This window comes from Centruroides sculpturatus, unplaced genomic scaffold, assembly GCF_000671375.1.
Source record: "Centruroides sculpturatus isolate CEXI.00-Female unplaced genomic scaffold, Cexi_2.0 scaffold27, whole genome shotgun sequence".
NCBI classification, from domain to species: domain Eukaryota; kingdom Metazoa; phylum Arthropoda; class Arachnida; order Scorpiones; family Buthidae; genus Centruroides; species Centruroides sculpturatus.
In genome coordinates this window covers 68214-91928 of record NW_019384318.1, presented here as the reverse complement: position 1 = coordinate 91928, position 23715 = coordinate 68214, and the positions used below count along the sequence as shown (strand labels likewise).

The following is a 23715-nucleotide window of genomic DNA, read 5'->3' as shown; positions in this document are numbered from 1 at the left end:
GCCGCGATCGGACAGGCTGGCTGCTTGGAGTTTCCCGGGTTTTCTCCTTGCCAATAACGACTAAATAGGAGGCCAGTTCCCCATAAAAGTCCTCCCGGAAGGCATTCTTTCCCCGCGCGCGCGTTTAGGCCGTTCGGATACGGCTGGCTCATCAGTCGCATAGCGATCAATAACAAATCATGTTGATATGGAGAGTATAGCTCTATGTTAGCGATCATGTTGATATGGAGAGTATAGTTCTATTTAGGCTCTTTCTTTGTCAGTCGGAGTTGTTGAACTCTCTATATCAACATAGAAGAAATGCCCTTTGTCGTCTTTCGTTGGCATCTTCTGTCTTCACACTTGGGTGAAGACAAGAGAAGCTTAAGCAAAAAAAAAAACTACACAGACAAAAAGAATTTAGCATTTTTTTGACAGACATTTAATGAGAAACATTCTTTATTGATGCTTTTGGAAGCTAATAGGAAACCATTAATAGTTTTCGTTAAGAGTTTGTTGCAAAGGTTTGTTTTAATTACCGTATATCTCGGCAGATAAGACGACCTTCAGATAAGATGAGGTATAAATTTTCGTCGAAGTTTTATAGTTTTAGCATATATTTGTCCTATAAGATGATCCCCAAACTATCAACTGCCTATGAATTTAGTGTAGATCAGCAATCATCATCTGAATAATAATACAGTACTGTATACGAAATTATGCCCCATTTTTGTAATTTTTCGAATGAACAAACTTTATTTTCTTGCATCTGGCAGCAGTGCCTTGCGATTGTTGCAAACATTGATTCGGCATTTGAGTAATGACCTTGACTATTCACAAAAACGTCGTATGGGCCATTCTTTTGTGCACATATCCCACTCTCTACCAGTTAATAATTACGGTTTGACTGTCTTTTTATAATGGTTTTAATTTATATAAATTTCAATCTAATTTTTTTTTGTATCTGTCCTATAAGACGACTCTGGATTTTGGGTTTTTTTTTATGATTCAACTATTGTCTTATCTGCCGAGATATACAGTAAGTTAATTTTGGAAAAAAAAATGCACGAAGCACTGGAGAGTGCAAAACCAATAAATATAAAACGAACTTTCCAAAGTTTTCAAATTCAAATTTTCCATCATATCGATAAGTTTTGAAAGTTTGTACCGGTACCGATAGTTGTCAACTAGCCTTTTATTTTTTTTATTAATTCACCTCGACTCTCTACATACAAATGCCATTGAACATCAATAGATTATAGTAATTCAGAATTCTGTTGCTCCAAAATTCTAGGCAGATTATTCAGGAAAGGATGGATAGAATTTGGCTTCTTTTTCGAAAACGTCAAATTAGTTGTACGCATGGAAGAAGGTGCAGATTTAGGAAAGTATAATTTAAAAATATGGTAATTTAAACTTGAAGAACTTCGTCTTTGATTGAAGCCGAGCGATGGCTCGCGTTGCTGTGCTGTCGCGACGAAACAGTCATTGCAAGAGATGGGTCTAAAGACTCCCCCACAAAGCGACAGCCATCTTTGTCGATATCACCAATAACATCCACTTCCACTTTACATCCCCAGGCACACAGCACCTTCATTGTCCACCCATAAACTACAGCACCTTTACTGCCGAGGGATATGCTATTCTGCAGGCTGTTTTTTACACTATCAAACACCATAAATCCGGCATCATCTGCTCGGATTCCCTCTCCATTCTTAAAGCTCTTAATCCACCTGTACAACCATACACTCCATCACCAGTCATATCTTCCACACACTCCAAAACAACTACAATTGCGATCGCCATATCCAACTAGTTTGGACCCCCGCACATAGTAGGATCGCCGTTAAAGAGGCTGCATATCAATTTGCTAAATTCCTCACAACCCACGCCATCACAGCCGATGGACACATCTCTTCTGAAATCACTGCCTGCATGGAAGATAGCTGGTGAATTACCAAACCCACAACAACTACCCCTGTCTTCATCATCCATATTTAATAAATCTCTGACAAAATTAATTTATTTTTAAATTTATTTCATATATGTTTTAATAAAATTTGTTGTAAGTAATTTTTATTCNTATTCTACATCAATACTTTTCTGAAATAAATGATCAATTAATATAATTTTGATTTATTTTCAAAGTTCTGTTCTTTGATACAACTTTATATTTAAATTATAAGACAAAATACTAGTTGAAAAATTTTGAAATAAGTGATTTTAAGTCATTTATCTTTTTGATATTTATTTATTTTGATTTATAGATATTTATTTCTCTATTAGTTCATTAGTACAGTACATGTATTTGCCAAGTGGTCAAATGGAGAAAACTACTAAACAGAGTTCAGTAGTTTTATCCATTTGACCCACGTGGTCGTGGGATCGAGCCCCGCGAATCCACGACCACGTGGTTTTCCGGATTTTTTTTCACGTTTGTAACACCTAAGTGGGTGCTACTTTCCCATAGAAAGTCCCCCTCGGCAGATTGCCCGTGTGTCCCTTTGCTGTGAAGAAATAAACCAAACCAATACCCTTAACTGGACGCTTTGATGCAGTACTGTATTCTATTGATATAATCTACTTGCGAAAAAACCCAAAAATTTAAATAATCGAACAAAAATTAATTGATGAAATTATTTGTCTACAATCTTAACTCCCCTAGAAAATGTTCCGGGGTAGCATACTTTGGGCGTTAGTTGTTAGTTTAAACGTTTATTTCAAAATAACTTTATTGCCGAATATCTCAATACGAAATTTTAATCGACGATTGAGAAAATCAGTGTGATATTGTAAACTTCTATTGAAAATAAAGGTATTATTTTAACATTTATGGGAAATTTCTTTGCGAACATAGATATTTGGAAGGCTTCTTTACTGTCTACAATAGGAGGCTACTTCGATGCAACAGTCTGTAATAAGATAATCTCGCTTCGGGATTCAATACCCTTTCTGAAATCTGTAATAATAGGTAATTCTAGTAATAAGGTAATGTAAGGTGCAGCAAATAATTTGTACGCTTTCTATTGTCCAAATTATTTTATATTTTGAATGAGGAATCATTAGATGTTTTCTATTAAAGGATATTTCTGAATAATTTCTGCAAGGAGCGTTAATTTCATAAAACTTTGTTCCTTTCTGATTATCTTAATTATTCAAAAACAAGGAATGTTAACATTCATTCCCACAACAAAAATAATTGCTAGGAAATATATTCAATCACATCAAAGCAAAGGGTTTCTAATACAGAATGATTATAAAATTTCAATCCATTTTTGCAAAAATAGTAACAAAATCATTTGTTTGAAAGTCATATGAAGCATGCCAACTCAAGAAAAGAGAATTGCCATGGTTTCCACATGTCCGAATGAATTAATACACGAAAGTATCATCAAATTGTATCCTGTTCCTTAGCATTTAAAAGAGCGAGTGCCATATTCCTTGACAGGTGACCTAGTTCTTTTTCCTCCTTCAGCTGGTGTGAAACTTAGACATGCTGTGCAGGTTTTATGAGTTTGTAATTAAGGATATCATATATTGTCAGTTGTGACACCAGCACCTAGTTTAGTCTTCTGATTTATTACATAGGCTGTTTAGTTTCTACACATTGAACCATTTTGTGTGGTATGGTGGTCTCCCAGAATGTTGTGCATTGTGTTTAAATGAGTAATGTAACTTATTAGTCATAAAATGCAATATAATTTCAAGAGTGATCTTCCAAAGATACCTCCTGGAAATGCTCTGTATGAGGAAATTGGTTTCCATTTAGATGAAAGAAAACCCAGGAAACCAACCTGTTAGTCAGGTTCAAACCCAAAATAAACTACTCATGTTTGGTGTTTTCATTCACTTGGCCACTGGTGGGCCCAATAAAAATGAATATAAAAAATTAATCTGTCAAAACTGTAAAATTTTATTTACATGTGATTTTTTAAAATTATTTGCAAAAGAAAATATATACAGTAGAGCGTCGATTATCCGAAAGAATTCCAGTTGGCAAATTTAAATTTTCGCCAGTGCTGTGGCGCTGCAATCTTTGGCTATGTCTTCAGCTACTCAAATATTTTACGTTTTTGATACTAAATTAACTTCTGAAGTATACTTTTTTATTGTTTTTATATTTTTCAATATATTTATTTTGTTCGTACAAAATAAAAAAATAATTTTTAACGATACAATAGTCTTCGTTAGGGTTAACATCGATGAAAATTCAACGCGAAGCGACACGCAACGGAGAAAAATGTCAAGATGGGATAAATTAATAGAGTATATTTTTTCGTACACAATCGGTTATCCGAAACACCTGTCCCAATTGATTCGGATAATCGACGCTCTACTGTGTTTACAATTCAGGATATTCATGACACAGATTTCTTTTTTGGGGTTAAAATTCCACTCAATTGAAAATATTTATAAATTTAAATGAGGTAAATTGGCACTATCCTATATTTTGCATTTCTAATGTAATAATGCTAATTATGCCTGTGATAAAAAACTGTATGATGTATTTTTAACATATAAATTATAAACTTTTAGACAATAAAATGTATAAAAATGCAATAAATTGAAATTTGAGAGATTTAATTATATAAGATGAAACTTTAATATGAATTACAGTTAAATGTTAAAATATGGATTAAAGGTAATTAACATGGTAAAGAATTTATTATATTATACAATATATTAGGAAAGGTAACTAAATATCCAGTTTGATTTTATTATACACTAATTTACATTTTTCTTTCTTACATGATGTAAAAGATTTTCTACTTTCTAAAAATTTTCTTCCATAACTCTTTTGCCACTTTGAATCATTCCTGGCCAGCAAAAAATTTTGATAAAAAATCAGTTGGTTTTTTATTGGCAGTATCTTGAAAATAAGCCATAATATGAGTTTTCTGTTTCCAAGCGTTCATAGCTTCTACTAATTCCATTTGACCCTAAAAATACAAAAGTTTTTAAATTAAATTTGTATATAATTCTGATGTATGATTAAATCTAATAACAATTAAACATTTTTAATGTTAATTAAATACAATATTCCATTCGCTTTCTGAATCTTTTAATGTAAATGAAGACCAACACCCAAAATCAGCACAAATTAACTCAAAAAAGTGGTCTTCATTTATATGAATAAACTTAAAAAACTGGAATATATCTTCTAATGTTAAAAGATATTTCATTTTGTTTGAAAAAAATAATGATGATGATTCTTTAACACTCTGTGGCACGAAGATGGCCTTTTTTCCATGCCTGTCTAGTGTTTAGCCAGAACCAAAATGGAGGCAAGTGGGTGCCAAGGAACAAGGCCAATGACGTCATTGGGAAATCTGTGACGAAATGGGATTCTGTCACGTGTTGCCATCATGCCAATAAAAGTGTGGCAAGAGGGAGAATCGTCTGCACGTGACATAAACTACGATTCTTATTGGTAGCTGTCAGATGCAGCAGCGACCATAACCAATAAGTATTATATCACCGAAAGGGGCTCCTTTGAATTCTGTAAAACCTAGTTTTACAGAAGGTAGCAAATAATATACAGGACAGACCACCTATCCCAGGACTCAAACTGAGGTCTCCCTGATTGACAGATTGTCCATACTAATTGCTTTGAAATTAATTTTCTAGTTATAAGTAATCTAAGCAAGGATATATTTGTTATATATGGATTCAAACTATTATATATATATATATATATATATAAAAAAAAAAAACAGTAGTATATATGAACTGTTTCTAGAAATACAATTATATCAAATAAATTCAAAATGCATGTTTATTAAATTTAACTTTAATTCATGTTTTTCTAAAATATTGTTAAAAGTTCAAATCAGATAAAACTCAATTGCAAATAGCAATTTTTAATCTGATTACTCGTGATTTTAGTAAATTGAAGTAATCAGGTCAATACAAAATATTTTAATAAAAACTATATGGATTTTACTTTAATTTAAGTGTCAATAATGTTCATTTGCAATTAACAATGTTTACCAATTAAATGATATTTTATCACTTCAAAGATATTATTTCATTGTGTAGAAGGTGTTTGTGAATTTTTAATTTTTACTTCTTTCATTTCCACAAGTGACACTGTTATACTCTTTACTAAACATGTTAGTGATGTATTCTTTTAAACAGACATTAATTATTAGAATTAAAATATTGTATGTAAAAAGAAGTGGAAAATATTCCCAAGTGATTATGGATATTTGAATGAAAGAAAAAATTTAAATCTACCCAAGCAGTAAAGTGACAACAAATGTTATCACTCATGTACAGTTTTATTTATGGATTTCATGTCTGAAGGAATAACTGTCAACTCAAAAATACACATGATAACCCTCAATGCGTGTTTGCACTGTTTTCAAAACATTAATATAATCAAGTGTTTCTAAAAAAATAATATTGAACTACATTCCAATCTGAAAACAAAGACAACCATTACCAAATTCAATCAACTATATTGCATTACATTTGGTATTATCATTAATCTGAAGAACAGACTTTGTGTTGTGTTGAAGTTTAATGATGATTTTCTTATTTTACAGAGTAAGAAAAATTTAAGTACTTTGCTTTATTAAATTTGTTTTAAAGTGGAAAAACAAATGAAGAATAAATGTAAGTATTAAAAAACATACTTTTTTTTAATAGATTTGTTTTTAGAAATAAAAATGCATCAATAGAAATGCTGAAATATAAGTATTGATTGGCTAAAATGCTATAGGTATCACTTCCAAAATGTATGCCATAGAAATAATTTTATTTACAGTAGAGCGTTGTTTATCCGAATCAATTGGGGACTGGGGTTGTTCGGATAACTTATTTTTCGGATAACCAATTACGTACGAAAAAATATATTAATTTATCCCGTGTTGACATTTTTCTCCATTGTGTGTCGCTTTGCATTGAATTTTCGTAGATGTTAAGCCTAACGAAGACTATTGTATCTTTAAAAATTATTTTTTTATTTTGTACAAACAAAATAAATATATTGAAAAATATAAAAACAATAAAAAATTATACTTCAGAAGTTAATTTAGTATCAAAAACGTAGAATATTTGAGTAGCCCAAGACATAGCCAAAGATTACAGCGCCACAGCACTGGCGAAAATTTAAATTTGTCGACTGGAATTCCTTCGGATAACCGACCTTCGGATAAACGATGCTCTACTGTATTTAAACTGGTTTGTGTGTAATTAATATTTTATAAAATACTAATGCTGTTTTTTTGACACACTTGTTCATAAATAAGGATATTTTATATATTTTTTCATGTTGTCTTTTATCAACTCCTTAAAATATATTCTAAAAATTTTAAGCATTGCTTTATTGCAAGAAAGACCAATTTGACATGGAGTTACAATTGGAATCAACATTTACAAGACACAAGAAAAGAATAGAGAAAATTTACATATAATAAGACAGAATGAAAGAAAAACTTAAGCAAACAAACAGTGTGACGTTGCAGCAAATATCAAAAAAATTTGCCATGTTTTGTTATATTAGGTAAGCCTGACCTGATTGATATGAATGTTAATTTGCTATTTACAACAATTCTACTAATTTGAATACAATACTTTTTCAAATTTTTTAGTGGTTAACTGAGCAACTCTGGTCATTGTCATTTTATCACACAGTCTCTTTTTTTTTTTTTTTACTAGAGTTTTTAAAACAAGTAACACAAACTCTGAAAACTTTTGATTAATAATTTGTGTGTATCCCTTAAAACTAAATTGTAATAAAATCATAAATTATTGGTTGTTTGCAAAATAAAAATCTCAAAAACTTAAAAATTACCATAAACTGTAGAATACACTATAGAGATTCCCCACAGTCTGGAAAAGTTATTTTTTACAATGTTTTTTGCATCTGTAGTAATACAGGTAATGATAACAGACAATGAGTCATTCAAAGCTGGAACTTATCTTAACATTAATCAATATCACATCTTCCTTATGTCTTCCAGCAATATGTTATTAGAAACAGTCATTGACCACGACTAAAGAAATGCAGATATGGCATTGCTAAAAATAGATTTATTACAGCACTAGCATTTGCATTGGAAGTTTATATATAGTTAATCGGGGCCTCTGTCCTTAAGATTTCCATACCTGGCCTTGTCTTTCATCTAACTCCATTCTCGAGATTAAGGAAAGACAGACAGATGGCAGTGGGAATTTATAGGTCTCCAATTTTTTCAAATTGCAGCCGAATTATCTTTATCTAATTCAACATACAGGTAACCTCCATATAACACGGGAGTTATGTTCCAAAAAATTGCTGTGTTATGCGAATCCGTGTTACACGAAACAAAGAACTAGTGTAAAAAGGGGGGTTAGGTTCCAAAAATTAAAAAACATGCTGTTAAATCCTTATTTAAATCAGATTTATTATTCATTTTTCTCATAGGTAAAATATTTATTTATTATTTAAGTAAATATTTTACCAGAGGATTATTCATCCTATATGATGATCTCAGCATGAGCATCAACTGGTAAGTTTTTGGGTGCATTCGTTAATAGTGGTCGCTTTGCAATGGGTGTGTGCCGCTGTTTGTAGGCATTTAGGAACAACAGTGAAAGAAAGATGGCGGGTCCTGCACTATCAATATTGTGATGGAGGAATCTATAATTCTAAAATGAGCTTTTAGAGGCAAAAAAAGGGTCCCAATTGTAAAATTTAACCATTAAATGGATTATTTGTTGAAAGAACATTCAAAGTAGCCACAAAAACAATTAGAATGCTCGTGCGGAGTTATGCAGAAGTACAAAAGAACGCACCCTTTATTACATTTCATGTTGTACGAGGGTTTTACCCAATTCCCAAACAGTGTTAGAGTGAACCCGTGCTATAAAACCACTGTGTTATACAGGGGATGTTCCCAATTCTCGAACCGTATTAGAGTGAATCTGTGCTATAGAAGTGCCGTGTTATACGGCCTACCAGGGGGTTACCTGTATTATATTATTTGATTTTTATAAACATAAATTTAAACGTTGGAACATTTCTATTTTGGAATACTCAGTAAACAGTTCAATTCATAAGTACAGAACCTGAAGCAGGTCCATAAACTAGGCCGAAAAGATGTATCAAGTGCAGATATTAAAAATCTGCAAAAATATTGCAGTTTTAATGAAAAGAGATGGGGAATCCCTTAGTTTTGATCTATGGAAGATTAAACTTGGAAAATTAAAAATGAATATGCTGAAATTTTCATAGTGAATATATACTTTCTCAGCTTTTTATACAAAATAAATTACTTAAAATATTGGATTATAAAGTGTAATAATTCATAAAAATCTTACTTTTATAACTAACATATCTATGGCTCTTATATCGCTGACATATTTGTTTTTATTGAAAAGTTCTCGTAGCTTCTCTCTTCCCTGTTGTGCAGAAACGGGAATATAATATTCAGAACCTAAAAAAAATCATGATTAAATCAGGCTTAATTATAAATTATTTTAGATATAATGACCTCTGATGATAAAATACGAACTATTTACACACTAGAAGTGAAATTCAAAGATAGTGTTTTTATTGTTGTAAACAAATTGCATATTTTTAAGAGAAAGTTCTGTGCATTTCTCTGTGTGGGATGGTGATTTAGACTATTATTGCTTATTGTAGTTCATTTGTCTCTACATATTTCCTCTGTCATTGCAGATAAAATTTCTTTATTAAATAATTTATTATGACATTGTATGTGCATGTCATCCCTCGAACCTACAGGTTTTAAACTGCTTTAGACAACGTTAAAAGCACATCACTACTTTCGAGTAAGGCCAAAACAGAAAAACTTATGCCATGGAGTTCAGTTCCATTTTCTCAGAAAATTCCTAGTTTTATTGAAATTATAGTAAATTAACACAAGAAACTGAGTATTTTATATATGTAAAGTAATGTATGCTTTAGTTTTTTGGATTTAATAATTAATTTTTTGAGAATATTTTGTTTACACAGTAGAACCTGGATAATTCAAATGTTTTTAATTCAAATATTTCCTCTAGATCCTTAAATTTGCTAAAGGAATAATATAAAAAAAATTTCTCTCTAATTCAAACATAACATTTTTTGTTTAATTTAAAGAAATGATGAGAAGTATAAGAAAAATCACTTTCAATATTGAGATAAGATGTGTCATTTAATTAAGCAAGCCTTCATTAGTAATGTCAATTGGTAAATTCCAGAGTACAGTATTCAGCACATTTCTTAGTTTAAGCTTTCTTAAAAATAAACTCGAGAAATTCACTTTAACAATGAAAATACATTGGAGAACCATTTAAAATTTCAAGCCTTTATAAAAATTTACTTATTTTATTTCCAAATAAGAGCACACTCCTACTTAAAAATATGGTAAATAGTTTTTGATTATTTTTGAGAAAATGCTTAATATTTAACTATCACATAATTATGCATTTTTCTGAAAAATTAATATAATTGTATCCATATTGTGATCCAGGAGATTCATTGGTACAATTACTCCTCCGAATGAGACAGCCGGGACCTTATTAGAACAGTAGATCATACCCATAGGAGCAAAAAATAAAGGAACCATACTTCTACATGTGACTCTGCAAGACACAGCCCTTCTGAAATCTGCCTATTTCCAGGACATATGCAATTGGAACTTCTATTTTTCTGCTAAAGACTATTGCTTTTAACTATTTAACAGTGCTATGCTAGTTCAAGGTAACAACTGACTTTCGCGGCAAAGGGTCACATGTACAGGTGTGGCCCTTTTGACTTTTTTTGAACGTGTAGGGAGTCTACAATTCTGGAGTATGGCAAATCCCTCATTCACAGTTCACATCTTACCAACTTCTTATAATTCACCATTCGTTTCATAGGTTATAAATATCGATTCATGCAAAATTTAAACAAAAACATTTAATACATACAGATATAAGGAATCTGTCGATACCAGGCTTTATACAAATTAAGTACTCGTCTTCTGGCTTCGGCAGTATCAACAGATAAAATGGGTTTCACCTGTCTAGGAACTGATTTCACTACATGTCCGGCCATCTTTTGTCTAATCGCCCTCTATCGTCACAACTATATAAATAGACATTTAAAAAAAAAAAAAACCATTTTAATAACAAATAATTCAAATTTTTACCTTTATTTTAATTATATTAATTATTATAAAATTACAAAATTATTAAAAAATAATCCTTATTTTAATTTATGTTTTTGCCATACGCGACGATCAATATTTCAATACAGTATTTCTGAAATATAATTTTGCTAAAAACTATTCAATAACATCAATAGTCTCATCATCTCTTTGTTGGCCTTGCCTAACCATAATGGTAATGATAACCATAAAAGGCTCTCTTGCTGTCCACTGGGTAAAGAATAAAAATATAATGCTTCTCTGTTATGACATTACTGAAAACAAAGGCAACAATGGAAGGATGCGTATTAGTTGCCTGCCAATTTACGGGAAAAAGACAGTGTTCTGTAACAAGGCTGTGGAAGTTTCTGGATAGTAGACAAAGACGCCATTGCGCCTATCAGTGGCCTACTGTATGAAACCGTGAGCACTGGTAGTTCGTCGTGTTCTCGCACCTGACCAGCCGAACTAACCACGTGGAGTTTTCCGGGTTTTCTTCACTTGTCTAACACCTACATAAGGCCAGTTTCATGTAGAAAGTCCTTCCGGAAGTGATCTCTATCCGCAGATCACAACGTGTTGTGAATTGCATCAAACAAAACACGATTGCAGTGCTTGTCTCACGATCAGACGATCACCTATCTTGGTGTTCTATCTCTGGCATTCAGAGTCTGTCCGCTGTATTCATTATTCCCAATACCTTAAAGTTCTGAAATTTGAGGAGGTCCTCAAAGTCAGATCAGAACGGCAATTCGACTATATTGTTTACCTCAGCTCGATGACGTGGCTTTTTTTCAAATTCTGTCAGTTGTGCATAATGGATTAGATTGAATTGATGGCATAGGTCCAGGCTGCAGCAAACGGATGTGCAGGATGCTCACTACATGCGGGCGTCGTCATCAAGGTGTGCCTAAAGACATTCTCAATTAAGCATCTGATTTGAATTATAAAATTAGTTTCTCGTTCGGCTAGGAACTTCTACGGACTAGTATATAACGCCGTTGCCAGGCGTTCATACCATCCAAATTCAGTTCAAAGGAGTTTAGATGGTTATTAAGAAATAAGAATTCACAGTATATTTGCACCAATTTTGGGGGAAGCAAACACTAGGACTCGCAGGTAGCTGTGAGATATTCTAACGGGTGTTGAATAAGGCAACAAATGAATGATGCCGACGGTGTTAGATAGATGAAATTCGAGACCAGAAATGGAAAGCTTAGGAGACGGAAGCTCCAATTAAACTACAGTAGAGCGTCGTTTATCCGAATCAATTGGGGACTAGGGTTGTTCGGATAACTAATTTTTCGGATAACCGATTATGCACGAAAAATGTATTTATCTATCCCATGTTAAAATTTTTCTCCGTTGCGTGTCGCTTTGCGTTGAATTTTCGTCGATATTAAGCATAACGAAAACTTTTTAAAATAATAATCGTGGCTATTGTATCGTTAAAAATTATTTTTTTTTATTTTGTACAAACAAAATAAATATTTAAAAAAATATAAAAACCAAAAAAATATACTTTAGAAGTTGATCTAGTATCAAAAACGTTCGATTCAGCACCACACACAGTCCTCAGAAAAACACCACACAAAAGTGCCAGTGCTGCCAGCTAAAAAACACACACCAACAAAAAAAAAATATTGGAATAGCCCAAGATATAGTCAAAGATTGCAGCGCCACAACACTAGCGAAAATTTAAATTTGCCGATTGGAATGCTTTCGGATAACCGACGTTTCGGATAAACGACGCTCTACTGTATTTACGAAATTTCTGTTTGGACCGGAAGTCACGTTATTTCAATTCAAAAATTTTATTCCGAACGGAGTTAATTAAATAGATGACCGGCACGATTCCATTGTTAACAGGAAAAATATGATGTACCGTACGAGGGCACGACACTATTAAAACTGAGAGTATTGTGACGTCGTCATATAAATAATAGCTCATTTTCTGTAGATCTCCAGATGTGAGGAATGAAAGAGAGGAGGAATTCGATCCTGGACTCCCTAAAGCGTAGGCTTAGGCCTTTGTCACATAGATCTAGAGATTTATAAAGCAAAAAGCTTTAAAGCATAAAGAGAGATCTGGACCATCTGGAGTCTTCTAGAATAGAGCTTTAGACCAAAAGATCTAAAGAAATGGAAAAATAAGTAGAACGATTCATACGTTTGGCTGAAAACTAACGTTAAATTACAAATGAATTTGGAATTATTTTATCGTAATTCAATTAATACTGTATTTATAAAACCGCCATTTAATTCTAATTGTTTTATCAGCAATCTCATAATAAGGAATAGAAGTAAATTAGAAAAATAGTAGAATTGATAATAAGTGACGATGGGTGTAGTTTACTTCATTTGGTTATATTAAATTAAATTCTCCAGCAATCTTGAAATTAATTAATTAATTCGAATGTAAAAAGTGTCGGATGTAAAATTTAATTAAAACGTTCGACTCGTGCAAACCGGTACGAAGTGAGACAAATTCATTTAGTTGTAAGGTTAATGCCGATAAGAATGCGTTATAGTAACGGAAAGCATCTTGTAATTTCTGCACCCCTTGACACGTGATTGACATCAAGTTGCCAAAATAGAATCGCCCGTCTTTCAATTATTCAATTAGGAGTAAATAAATAGCGAGGAAAATACAAAAATGTATGGCCTTAACTTAAATTATTTTAATGAATGAACGTTTCTAAAATATAATCTAGTGTTATTTGCTACTGTCTACGTGTAAATTTAACAAGATAAGAAATTGAAGGTCGGTATAATATGATTTTTTTTTTTTTAAAAAACTCTTTCCGCCCTAAGAGGACCTTTTTAGCAAGCCCTTATGGGTTTGACCAGGACCACAATTGGGCAACTGGGTGGTGAGAGAGGGAGACTACTCTATAAAGATTCTTAGGGTTTTTCGACTCGTCTGGGTTCTCCAGAATAGTAGGCTGCCACCTTAAACACTCTGGGGACTTTCACTACTCAGTTGCCAGCATATCCGAATTAAAAATCCAGCAACGAGTTGCTTAACTTTCCTGGCAACATTTGGTGGCATCATCTATTATGATATTTTATTTAAAAACGTTTTATATTTTTAACTATTATAAAATAGCAAAATGCTTAATTAATTAATTTAATTTAGACGGTAGAGATGAGTTTTATAGAAAAATTGTAAATGCTATTAACGTAAAATCGTCATTAATTCTGACCCTACTGGAGATACACACGACTCCCTTTATCTCCTCATCCCCTCGACCTTCAATCACTAAAATTTAATAGCATCAACCTCCCTAATAAACAATCCATCCTGCAAAATTTCAGAAACTTTCGACAAAAACCACAGGAGTTATTAAGCTTTAAACAGGGTAAACAAAATCGTGCCTCCCACACATATAGAAGATTCATACATACAAAAAAAAAAAACTCTCGAATTTTTCCACAAAGCACAAGATTTGTAGCTTTTTCTTTTGTTTCTGTTTTTTGAGGCCCGAGCCTGTGATAAGGCCTTAATAGTTCCAATCACAGGAAAGATTATAAGTAGAAACAGGAGAGATCCTATTACAGAGGAGCTAGTAGGAAGCTGTATCACAAAAGAGCTAGTAGGGTCATAACTTCTGTTACAAATTAAAAATTAAGGCACAGCTTAATTTATTTAATTTGGGATTAGTAAACAAGTTTAATATATAAATTTTTAAATATATTGTAACGAATATAAATGGCATAATTTCTTTGTTTTTATTACATGGCAGGAGAATAAGTTGGATAAAAATGCTCCGTCAAGCGATAGTTGTATGGGATTAACAACAATTCCTAATCTTTCTCATCCATTTATAGAATCTCGTAACGTTACAAGAAGTCTACTGATTAAATTGGCTGCTGACTGATTCATACGGTCGAATTGCCATCTCGGTAATTTCCTAAATGCAAATGTCGACCCAAAAGCCTACTATCTATACAAACGTTCGTCCCTGGTGTAGAAGGATCCGATAACGGCAGAATACTGAAAAGATTTTCATTGTTGTTATCTCATAGTCGTGCTTCCTCGTACTTTACAAGTCTGTAGTTTAGAAAAGCATTTGCATAAAAGTAAAGTAAGCTAATTTCTTTTCTTACGAAGGAAATATAGGGGGGAAAATCTATTATTCTATTCAATATATTTTTTTTTAATTCAACATTTTTAAAACGGATTTTAATATAAGTTTAAAATGAAAAGAAATGGTGTTAAATGTGGGAAAAAATTTATACGAAATTTCTCTAAATTGTCAATCGGCTCGCCAGTGATCGAGTGGATGAAATAGCTGAAAACACAGTCGTGGGTTCGCTTCTGAGTAAAGAGTTGACCATGTAGAGTTTTTTGCATTTTTTAATGCATCTAATACCACAGTAGATTCCAGTTTCCCACAGTCTCTAACACTTAAATAGGAGCAGTTTTCATGTTCCAGTTTTCTCCTTGTATCTACCACCAAGGGAGGTTCCAGTTGTTTCATACTGTCTAATACTTAAATAGGGATAGTTTCTCAGATTGTCTAACACCAAGATAGGTTTCAGTTTTCTCATAGTGTCTAACAACAAAGTAAGTTTCAGTTTCTCATAGTGTTTAACACCTAAATAGAGGGAACTTCTCATAGAAGTCTTCGTCATTGCAGATCGCCCAAGTGTTGCGTTACCTTATTCCATCAATACAATTGTAAATTGTCATTATCTGTACACTTTATTATTATATCAATTAACCAAAAAGTCAATTTTTCTTATACTTTCTATTAAAAAAAAATTATCAATTAACACATCTCACAAAGAAAGAAACGAGAAAGAACACCCGATTTAACAGTTTTATTACAGAAAATAAAAATAATATAGATTTTTTTTTATAGAAGTAAAGCGTAAACTTTTAACATTTTTATCGATTCATACCATAATCTCAGAATATATAAATACTCCTAATATCAGAATTAACGCTCGAAGTTTAGACGTTACACAATAGACGAACGGTAACGACAGTATAAAGAGCAGATTACTATTTTCTTGGGGACAAATCGGGATATTTTTGCAGACTATCGATCAAAGAGACGTTTTATCTGAAAGATTCTTTATGATAAAATCCATTCTTTGCAACTTTCTAAAGCGTTTTTTTTTTTTTTTTTAAAGTAGCAGCCTACAAAAGGGGTGTGACGGGAGTGACGTATTTTTTTGATTGATCCACACATTGAACGTCAGGTGTGTAGAGTCAATCGATTCGAGTAGAGAGCGGAATGCGAACTGCACCACGGACTACGATGTACTATACCAAGACTTTCCATAGAGCCAACATCAATCTGGATTAATTCTGTCAAATATGTCGTCTCTACGTGAAAGATTCCCTAGTTGTCAGCCGTTTGCCTTGAAAAATTGATATATTTTATTCTCTACGTTAAAGAAGGAGCAATTAAAAGGTGAGTTTACTTAAGCTTAAACCTATAGAATTTAAATTTACTTCATAAAATAGTTTTCGTGCTTTACGTATGATAGAAAAAGTTCTTTATTTTTTTAATATTAATAATCTAAACGCATTCTTCGGTTTGACATGTAATTCTATGGAGTCAATTCGCCATCCTTAGACTTTTCTTTACGTGTCTCGAGTGCATAAATATGTCAGAATAAAACTAAATATTTACTTATTAAAATAAATAAGGAATGAATTAAAATTCTACAAATTTTCAGCTATTAAATTTAAAGATTTGGCCCTCATTTTAGGGGAAAATATCGAAGATACGAGGCGAAAATTCTTGAAATTTCCCTAACCTGTTGCGAAATTTTTCGAAACTCGTACAAAGAGCGCTTAATTCTTAAGTGATTATCGATAAACAGCGTATAAATTTACTTTCCATTATCAAACAATACGATCATCGATTAAAATTCTAATGGCTTCAACGATTACCCCATTCACTTATCCTATAAATAATGGAAGAAAATCCATTTAACATAAACTAAATTTTAGAATTTATTTTATTATATGAAGTTTCCTACGTTAGTTTCATTTTAGTAAATTGACTAAAACAACTGTAAGTGGACACGCCTTCCATAAAGGTGATTAACTCGACTAAAAATACACTACAAGAGATAACAGAAGACAAATTTATTCCCGTGTCTCGCGTGTGACGTAGAGATGAGAGGTGTCACTATTGGGAGTGCATCTATAATAGGTTTATATGTAAATTCTTTTGTATGTAGAAGGACTCTGGGGTGGTCCATCCGGATACATTGGGCCACTCTCACTACCCGACTGACTCATTGTGGGCCCGGTCGAACCCATAATGGGCTTGCTAAAAGGACCCTGTGAGCACTAAGAATTAAAAAATGGATGGAATATTCTTCCTTTGCTCCTTGCTTGAGTTTAATAAAGCTTAGTAATGAAGTGTGGACGATTCTACGAGCGAGTCAATAATGTTTTTCACCAATGTCGTTATGGCAACTTGTGTCAACAGTTTAAAATTATTGTGTAGAGTGAAAATAAAGAATCCATGTTGAACTTTGAACTTAGAAGAGCTCGTGCCACGATTAGAGAAGCTTCTATAATGTATTTTAATTATTGTTGACATTCTCTATAAATAAAAGTCAACTAAGAGGAAAGAATTAAAATCTACTAAAAGTTTCATTTAAATTAATTAAACTAATGGAAAAATATAATTTTCTGGCATGAAAAATGAAAGAAACGTGCGATTCGTGCTATAAAATTATCACTTTATTTAACTTATATTTTTGAATTTTTTTTTAATGACTAATAAACATCAGGAAAAATGGTAAAATTATTTAATTTTAAATCAAAAGTATGAATTTTTCAAATTGTTTTCCAGTGAAAAAAATCGATATCAAATAGAATTAGCACAATAAAATATAAAATATGAATTCTATAGATTTGCACGCAATCATATTTATTATTATTATTTTAAATACAAATTATTTTGTGAATGTAAAAGTGGTGTTTTAAGAGCACGAAAGTTTATAAGAGCCTTTCTATAGAAATTTCCGTCTATAACGAATGTAAATATTTTAATTTTTATCGATTTTTTGATATATTCTATAATATGAAAAACATATAATTAAATTCTATATAGAATTTTCTATTTTAATAACGATTTATCAATAATAACGAACGATTTAATAACAACACGTTTACGTGATTAGAAGTGTTTATGTGGAAAGTATCGATATTTGTTTCGGTTTACCATAGACTTTAATTCTCGAAATGTTCAGATTTTATGGGAAATTCTTTTTATGCATTTTAAACACACAACGAAGTGTTAACTGAATCTGTTCAAGTCTGGTGTGTTCAGTTAACACTTCGTTGTGTTCGAGTATGGTGTTTTATTGTATTCAATTCTGGTGTCTTCTTTGTATTCAAGTCTATTGTCTTCAGTTAACACTTTATTGTGTTTAAAAAGTCACAGTTAATTGAAGACTAGACGCTTTCAGTTAACATTTCATAGTGTTTAAAAAGCATTTAACAAATAAAGGCACGGTGCCAAATAACAAATAAATTATTTTTGACTCGATTAAATGTGGATTTACAAATCGATTTAAGGGTCTACGACGGATTCGGCCATAGACAATTGCCTAGCACGCCCAGGCCCTTGATGACGGTCATGCTTATTACGAGGAAGTTACACAGATGTGTACAAGACGAATGCATTGTAGAGTAGTCAGCGATGACAAAAAAATAGACACAAAATAATACAGAACTAGTCTATTCGACATTTTCAGTGAGTTTACGGTGTCTTTATTCTTGTGTAGAATGCATTAATTAGCTACTTAAATAGAGATTTATAAAGATCCTATTTTACGATCACGTTTTTATGATTTAATTGGTTCCCGAATAACGTCATTAACTCATAAATCGAACTCGAATTTCCCATAGAATCTGTATTATAAACTGAAGTTGTATTCCCGAGGACAAATCCTTATTCTTTATAAGGACAGCAAAGTAAATAATATCCTTCTTATACGCTGTTATCTCGATGATTTTATGTTAATTTACTTAAAAATAAAGCTCAAAATTATGGAATATCACACAATTTTGAAGTTAGTTAGTTAGGAAAATATTTGAACAATGTAATTCAATAGGAATATATTAAATATAATCAAAATTTGATTATTATTATTATTATTATTGCTTAATTTAATAAAATTACAGATTATTATCGAATAAAAATTTAAAGAAAAGGAAACGAGAATTGCTTCTGAATTTTCCTTTTTAAATTTAGAAATATTTTTTAAAAAAAACTTTGAGAATAACTACGGATTGGCCCGTAAGTCGCTTTACCATTTAAAAATGGAATAAGTTCTTTAATGTTGTAATAAAGTACAGGAAAATGGAATTTTTAAACAATATATGGAAAATGACGTCACGTAAATGATTCCCCCATTCTTCGCTTCGCCAGCACGTGCTCTTTCTTGGCATTTTTACGTGCGATCGAAATTGGTTTGATGCTAATAAATCGCGGGATAGCATATAGAACAATGGAGCATACTAAAATTCCAGGGAATAAATTGTGAAACAAATTAAATATATATATATATATATAGCCTAACAAGAGAAAAGTTATTAAAGTTATAAACGGTAAAGCGACTTATGGGCCACCCCGTATTTGTTGCAACGAATACAATGAGTAGAGAAGGTTCCATACAATTCCCTTCCATAGAATTAATAATAAATTTAAAACATTGTATGTTAATTTCGATAATTCTGTTCCACACGAACTGAGATTACAATTTTTTAAATCAATAATCTGTTCATTAAGGAAGAAACTTCTGATTTTTCTTCCTTTTTTTTTTTAATTATCTCTAACAAGAAACGTTTTGATTGCTTTTTTTATAATTGATTTCTGATTTTCACGCTTATTTAATGTAGGAAATTGTAAACTTAAGTAGAATAGAACGTAGAGTAGAATATAATGGAATAGGGACTAGAATATGGACTATAATATAGAATATAGAGAAGAATATGGAATAGAATATGAAGTATAATATAAAAATGTAGTGTTTAATCTTATTTAAGAAAACGCGAGAATTAATCGAGGCGGCATTAGGGTTTTAATGGAATGTCTTATCGACGATACGTCTTAGATGTGGAATTCGTAAGAAGAAATATCAGCGATTTATTTTCGCAATAACGTGGAGAAATCTTGACAAATGGAAGAGCATCATCAATATCAATAAATTTGATCATCAAGGAGGAGAGCGGAAGAAAGAAATGGCTAACTCGATTACTCTTAATGCGCTTCGTGTCGCTCAAATAACCTGCTTAAGAGAACGAAAGAAAAACCTTGTTTAAATCAATGCGCTTCAATGAAGATGGATCTGTACTACTTATTTTAAGCTTCGTTTCGCTTCGAATAAACTTTTACAAATTCCAAACTTTTCCTCGTGCCCATACTCTAATTATTGTTCTAATTAAATAAAAACAATTTCCTTCAAGATTGTTTTTAAAAGTAATGGATAAAAGTCCCTCTCTAGTAAAATCTGTGTCATATTTTCCTATTTAGACTTAGGGAATATTTTAAGAGGGATAGAGGGAGAATATAAACTCGAAAATATTAGAAAAATACCTTATTATTATTCATTAAATACTCTTATTTATCTTGCTTGTATCCTGTAACTCCAATTTCATCCCTTTATAATTAAGTTAGAAGAAACTTTGAAGGCATAAGTAAGTCAGATGACAATGTACTTTAATGATGTTTTAGGGGGTGATCCACCCCTTCCTCTCCACACCAAACCCGATAAACATAATCGAATGTAGAATTTAACCGTGTGTAGGTACTACACTGTAGTCATGTACATGATGGGACATTGAAACGCCGAGAAAAAATTAATGGGAATTTTTTCTGTATGTGTGTGTGGAGGGCCACTTTGAAGCTTAATAACTCCTGTGATTTTTGTCGAAAATTTCTGAAATTTTGCAGGAAAGTTTGTGTTTTAGGGGGATCGATGCAGTTAAATTTTGGAGGTTAAGGGTCGAGGGGTTGGATAGACAGAGGGTGGTCACGTGTCGTATCTCGAGTAGGATCGGGCTTAATGATTTTAACTCGTTACTAAAATTTGCATTTTTTTTTCTTATAGAACTCATCGCTACTCTCAAATTAGCCAATAGGACCTCTGCGAGAAGCTGGCCCCTATTTATGTGTTGGACACGTACCAAGAGGGTTTGCTTCCCAGTAAGGTCCTCTACGGGAAGCTGGACCATACTTAGATGTTTGACACGTGAAGAGTGCTCGGAAAACCACGTGGGCAGCACGTGGGTGAGGCGCAAGTCCGCGACCGTTCAGTAGTTTTATCCACCTGGCCAGTAGTAAACCACTAAGACATTGCGATAAAATAATTAGGAAAAACGATTAAGCCTACACTAATTCATGAGTATCCAATTTAATCGTCGTCATTATCGTAACGTCGCTTTCTGCACACATGGCATTAAATTAAAATTTTACGTAAATGTAATTAAAATACTTTCTGTAAGTATTAAAAAGAAGAAAATAAATCCTTCATTTACGATAAATTTCCTTCACTTTAATAAATTTAAACTGAAAGTTTGAAGTTTTAAACTTCTGTGCCAAAGGGAAAATTTTTAAAAAATAAAGGGAAAAACCTGTCTGGAGTGATATTTAGTAGTCTAAATTCGACCAAATTTGATATTCTGACGTTTCCGGATGTGCGAAAGAGATTTCTGCGAAAAAAGATTTAGTTCCTAAACACACTGGGGGACTTTTAGCGCTGCAAACGGAAAAAAAAAGTAACTTTGGCACAATTTATTAGTGTCGTAACTTTCAAAGAGCATTTACAAAAAGATTTTACGAAGAAAGACACGTTCAGGTACGCACGTTTATGACCATGGCTGCTGATCTGCAATAATACGAATGGTATTTCGTATGCCTGGGCAGTTTTATGACGAGAAATTAATCGTAACACGTGTGCATTACGTCTAGTGTTTTTTTTGGGGGGGGGAGGCCACTCGTTGCCCACAAGTCTCTTAGCTGCGAGTTTTAGAACTAAATTTTCTCCGTGGAAATCTCTTGTGTCCATGAAATTCCGACATCGGCTCTTGTTGGATCTTCATGTCTTTGATGCTCTGTTTTTGCTAGTTGCTAATCTGCAAACATTCCCTACATTTTGGATATTTTCTTTATTCATTCCATAAAATAAATCACAAAAATAAGAAATTTTCATCATTAATATTCATTATCATAAATTTTCATCAGTTTGATCAAGATCTTTACAATTACGATGAAGGGAAATCAAAGATTAAGCTTTAAGTTTTGATCTGCTAGGAACATATCGAAAATTTTATTTCATAACTAAATATAGATTATTTCTATATGAAATTTTCCGAATAGATATGAATAAATAATTGTCTAACGATCTATTTTTCGATCGTTAAAGTTTAATTTGAAAACGTACACATATCTTGTGTATGCGTACAGTACATTAAAAACCCCCCAAAATAATTAAGAATTACGTTTAATTCTTATAAAACCCGGGTCTGTCCGGTATTTTTCTACATAATTTACTTAGAATAGTTATTAAAATTTGTTTTATTTTTATGAAATATTATATAGGACTATTTTATGAGTCAGTAGGCTTTTATTATTGAAAATTTTATTATTAAATTAAATTTCTCTGAATTCAAATTTCAACAGTCGCATTATAAATGTAAAAATAATTCAACTTAAGTGATTTCTTAAAACTAAGGTCTCTCAGCGAGATAGTTCTTCTGCAATTGGAAGGTACTCAGCTCTATACAGTTACAGATGTAGAATAAAAATATTAGAAGTGAACAGTGAGACGAGGCCCTAAAAAGGCCCACAGTAGCCGTATTGGTACTACCACTAAACACTGTTAATTGGTCGAGGGTTCGCACCCTACCAATGGACTGACTGCCTGGAACTTTCCAGGTTTTCTTCACGTGTCTAACACCTAAATTAGGATCAATGTCCTATTTAGGAGGAAATCCCCCAGGAAAGTTTTGTATAGGATATCCTCTTCAGGAGAAACTTTTGGAGATTCTCTTGATGAGGAACCCTTGGAGATCCTCTTGATGAGAAACCCTTGGAGATCCTCTTGATGAGGAACTCTTAAAGATCCTCTTGATGAGGAACTTTTAAAGATCCTCTTGATGAGAAACCTTGGAGATCCTCTTGATGACGAACTCTTAAAGATCCTCTTGAGGAGAAACCTTTGGCAAATTCTATCAATCCAAACCAATCCAATAAAGCAAAGCACGTCGATCATGTTCGGATATGCCTCTTTCTCTCAGAATTTGAATGCGAGGCCCTACAGAGCCTGCATTTCCACAGGATATGCTTTACTCCGAATATCTTTGTGGCGAGCAATAGTCTTCTAAAACTTTCTTCACACACATCTATCCCGCAGCATATTGATTACTTCAATATAAATTAAATTTTTGATTACTATTTATGTAAATATGGCATTTTAATATATTTTGATTTATGTTATAATTTGCCAAAACTTTTAAAATAAATTTGTAATTCAAATTAGTTTACGAAAATAAAAATCGAAAGAGAGAATTATTATTATTATTATTTTCTTACGTAACAGTTGGAAGAGGAGGTTCATATTTATTATTATTAAG

General features: G+C 32.2%; 1 protein-coding gene and 1 long non-coding RNA gene across 2 annotated transcripts; one reads left to right on the top strand and one right to left on the bottom strand.

Moving 5' to 3' along the window:
- Positions 1-4558: 4558 nt before the first annotated feature.
- Positions 4559-11037, bottom strand: LOC111624225 (NADH dehydrogenase [ubiquinone] 1 alpha subcomplex subunit 6-like). Its single transcript, XM_023367041.1, has 3 exons — positions 10882-11037; positions 9286-9401; positions 4559-4919 (listed from the first exon to the last, which is right to left on the bottom strand). The coding sequence occupies exons 1-3, from the start codon at positions 11006-11008 to the stop codon at positions 4791-4793; spliced, it is 372 nt and encodes a 123-aa protein (XP_023222809.1). The 5' UTR covers positions 11009-11037; the 3' UTR covers positions 4559-4790.
- Positions 6542-21403, top strand: LOC111624234. The gene is made up of 3 exons (XR_002756540.1): positions 6542-6597; positions 16242-16525; positions 21192-21403. It is a non-coding gene; the product is annotated as an uncharacterized LOC111624234 (long non-coding RNA).
- Positions 21404-23715: the final 2312 nt, after the last annotated feature.

What these genes read in the sequence shown, in the direction of transcription:
- LOC111624225 (XM_023367041.1), bottom strand. Translation starts at nt 11,008, where the DNA reads ATGGCCGGACATGTAGTGAAATCAGTTCCTAGACAGGTGAAACCCATT. An exon ending in TCGACAGATTCCTTATATCT is followed by an intron (nt 9,402 to 10,881) that starts GTATGTATTAAA and finishes GATTTTTTTTAG; the next exon opens with GTTCTGAATATTATATTCCC. An exon ending in TAGATATGTTAGTTATAAAA is followed by an intron (nt 4,920 to 9,285) that starts GTAAGATTTTTA and finishes TTGTATTTTTAG; the next exon opens with GGTCAAATGGAATTAGTAGA.